Source organism: Salmo salar, chromosome 29, assembly GCF_965601325.2.
Source record: "Salmo salar chromosome 29, fSalSal1, whole genome shotgun sequence".
NCBI classification, from domain to species: domain Eukaryota; kingdom Metazoa; phylum Chordata; class Actinopteri; order Salmoniformes; family Salmonidae; genus Salmo; species Salmo salar.
In genome coordinates, this window is record NC_138319.1 from 14,068,712 (window position 1) to 14,072,641 (window position 3,930).

The 3,930-nt window shown below is 42.7% G+C and overlaps 1 protein-coding gene across 1 annotated transcript; it reads left to right on the forward strand.

Annotated features, from left to right (window-relative positions):
• The first annotated feature begins 1,379 nt into the window (after window positions 1-1,379).
• Window positions 1,380-3,930, forward strand: LOC106590162 (transcriptional regulator Myc). Its single transcript, XM_014180829.3, has 3 exons — window positions 1,380-1,624; window positions 2,006-2,660; window positions 2,997-3,930. The coding sequence occupies exons 2-3, from the start codon at window positions 2,018-2,020 to the stop codon at window positions 3,563-3,565; spliced, it is 1,212 nt and encodes a 403-aa protein (XP_014036304.1). The 5' UTR covers window positions 1,380-1,624; window positions 2,006-2,017; the 3' UTR covers window positions 3,566-3,930.

Here is a 3,930-nt window from a genome sequence, read left to right on the forward strand (position 1 = left end):
CATCAACTGGCCCTGACTCCACCTGCATTTATTAGATAGACCCTATCTTCCATGCATTGTTTATCGATTTTCATCATAAACACCTTTTTTAAATCGTGTTTTAAGACCATTTGTCTCTATATTCATCAAATAAAATCTAAAACACCACCTGCTCTGATGTTGCACTGTCGAATTTTAGATGCCAGGGGGTGCTCTACAACCGTACAATTTATTTATCACAGTACGCACCATTGGTGCGTTCTATCAAACGGAACCATTCTCATATCTAGCGCAATCACTACCACATGTCTGTTTGACCGCAGCATGGCAGTAGCGAAGCTGCATGGAGAAGATGTAGGCTACAGTGCCATGTCAATCGAACAACCGCCTGTTTTCATTGAGGACATTCCAATGTCGTTCTTCTCCTTCAATATACTTATTAGCCAATTTGTGTCAGTGCACATTTTTTTAAATGAAACTTAGCAGTACATTTATAACTGGCCTGTTAGAAGGCAACATCTTATCTCCTCACTACTGATTATATTAACCTTGGTGTGGCCAAAGGCAAAGCTCATTCCCAACACATATCAGAAATTATCAACTGGGTTCACCTGCAGCGGTAGCCTACCTAAACATACATGCCTTCTTGCTGTGTGTTGCATGTCTTGTCAATTAAGGGTGTATCCATTATGTCGATTATGTTGCAAAACGTTTAGTCTTGGAAAACGTTTTGCAACGAAAAATAGTTCATATTTGACAAATTCAGGTAGGTCCATTCCCATTTCCTTCTGTTTGCTTCTTAAACTGTAAACGGTTTTGTTGCAAAAGGTAATGAATACACCACAGGCAAAACAGTTCATCCCCTCTATAGTCACACTTACTTTTGTGAATTAACAGGGGGAAACATGTAGGCCTACTGAAACCCCTGTTTGAAACATTTATTTTGATGTATTTGATGACAGGCTTTGAAGTGTTGTGCACGTGAACTGGTCGTGCATCTTCTCATTCTCGCATCAGATTTAGAAGTACAATTTCTACTTTTACGCATGTATGCAATTTCCAATAGGCACTCTTTTACTTCTCATCTACTTCTGATTTTTGTGTATAATGCACTGTGGAATAATGCACGTTTTTAAACTCCTCCCACTTAATTCTCCTTCCGCAACAAATAGTTCCAGTTGAATGAGGATCTCCTGAAATAAATTCCGATGACTGAATGATGTGAATTCGAACACATATTGAAGATCGTAACGATAATTATCGACGATAGATTCAATACGGGACTCTTCGTTATTTACTTAAAAACGCAAACGGGTGTTTGGCGGGAAAATGGTGGCGGAGGGATACGTCGAATGTAGAGCACAACAACCTTTTTATTGAACCCCGCGGAATACTCAGCTGTGATTCTCATGCAGCAATTGATAGGCGACGCATCTTTCTACATCGCGGACCAAGCCCTGAGCGCTTTATGCATGCTTCTCAGCCAGCAATCATTTTACTAGGAAAACAACATCTCACTGCCACACACGCTGGCAGGGATTAACGTAACTGTCTGGTTGGAATACTTCTTACAAGCTGCATTTTTCGCCTTTTCGACTTCGACATCTCGGAGTGAAGTACTCTCCACTTTGTTTTCGAAATTAAGGTAAGGAAGGTGTTGATGACATTGCATTCTCCGTGTAGATGACCGTTGGCTGAGTAGACTTGCTTGGTATCTATCGGGTAAAGATTTTGTGAATTTTGAGATGTTATGTTTGCAGATGTCTTATAATAAATGCACTTTACTAGCCTCTGTATTTTTGCGATGTCTGCTCGGTTTAAATGTCCTGGGCACCACACACCGACTAAGTACTTAGTACTTGTATCAGCTGCTACTGTTTGGTTTTGCATGCTTGCTAGCTATCTGACAGGGCTTTTATGAACTGTGGCATTTTATGTGCATGCACCAATATCAATTTGCATGCAAATTGATGCATTATATTTTTTTTTAACCAACTAATTTACCTCAACCATCTTTTTCACTCAGAAAAGAGCCACCATGCCGCTGAATTCAAGTTTGGCGAGTAAAAACTACGACTACGACTATGATTCTATCCAGCCATATTTTTATGTTGACAACGAAGATGAGGATTTCTATCACCAGCAGCCAGGACAGCTTCAGCCACCGGCTCCAAGCGAGGACATCTGGAAGAAATTTGAGTTGCTCCCCACTCCTCCTCTCTCCCCGAGCCGACCATCACTGTCTAGTATTTTCCCATCGACTGCTGACCAACTAGAAATGGTGACCGAGTTTCTCGGGGACGACGTTGTAAACCAGAGTTTCATCTGCGATGCCGACTACTCCCAAACCTTCCTCAAGTCAATCATAATTCAGGACTGTATGTGGAGCGGCTTCTCTGCTACAGCCAAGTTGGAGAAAGTGGTGTCTGAAAGACTCGCTTCGCTCCACGCTGCTAGGAAAGATTCAGCTGTTGGCGACATCGCAGAGTGTCCTACTCGGTTGAACGCAAACTACTTGCAGGATCCGAACACTTCCGTGTCAGAATGCATTGATCCCTCAGTGGTCTTCCCCTACCCAATAACTGAGACTCCCAAACCAAGTAAGGTGGCACCACCCACGGATTTGGCATTGGACACCCCACCCAACAGTGGTAGCAGCAGCAGCAGTGGTAGTGACTCCGGTAAGATGAATAACAGTGTTATAATTTCTTGCTCTTTGGGATTTATGACTTGACCGTTTTGTGTAATGGCGGTTTTTATTTGAGCAAAATGCATTCTCGTTGCGTATGTTAACTCTGATTTATGATGCTGCCGAATATGCCTACAGACTAGTCTGTGTTGAGGGGGAGGGTTCCAGGCTGCAATGTTGAGAAATCAGCTGATGTGGAAAAGGGGGTGGGGTGGAATGCAGTGATTTTTCTGACTAGGGCATGATGTTGTATGTGGCTGATTTGTGGTTACTCTTTCTCCTCAAAAATAATGTAAATGCTGAATAGTTTTATTTATTATCATTGCAGAAGATGAGGAGGAAGATGACGAGGAGGAGATAGATGTCGTGACTGTGGAGAAGAGGCAAGCGGTGAAGCGGTGCGACCCCAGCACGTCAGAGACCAGACATCACAGTCCCCTTGTGCTGAAGAGGTGCCATGTCTCCACCCACCAGCACAACTACGCTGCCCACCCCTCCACACGGCACGAGCAGCCAGCTGTCAAAAGGCTGAGGCTGGAGAGCAGCAGCAGCCGGGTCCTCAAGCAGATCAGCAGCAACCGCAAATGCTCAAGTCCCCGGACGTCGGACACGGAGGACTACGACAAAAGAAGGACTCATAATGTACTGGAGCGCCAGCGGAGGAACGAGCTCAAGCTGAGCTTTTTCGCTCTACGGGACGAGATTCCCGATGTGGCCAACAATGAGAAGGCAGCCAAAGTGGTCATCCTCAAGAAGGCTACAGAGTGCATTTACAGCATGCAGACAGATGAGCAGAGACTAGTCAACCTCAAAGAGCAACTAAGGAGGAAAAGTGAACATTTGAAACAGAAGCTGGCACAACTGCAGAACTCATGTTTGAGCTCAAAGCGGCATTGACTTATTGGGCTCCACATTTTTATGCAAGTTAAGACTTGGTGTGTATAGTTGATATTGAAATGCGAAAGTATGTTTTTGGGGGGGGCTCTGTCTGATTTCAATGTTAAACTGCCTCAATTGAAGTTATGGGCAGTAAAATATTTAAAGTTTATTTTTATTAATAAAATAAAAAAAAACAGGGCTACACATGTTGCATGCCTGATCTAAAATATGAATTTTTATGTTTTGTATATAATTACTGAATATTTCTTGAAATGTATTTTTGGATCTCAATTGTCTGGAAGTTCTGACACTTGTTTTCACTGTATGGTTTTCCATATTATGTTCCTAGGTTCATTTGAAATATAAATGCATTTCTTTTTGAA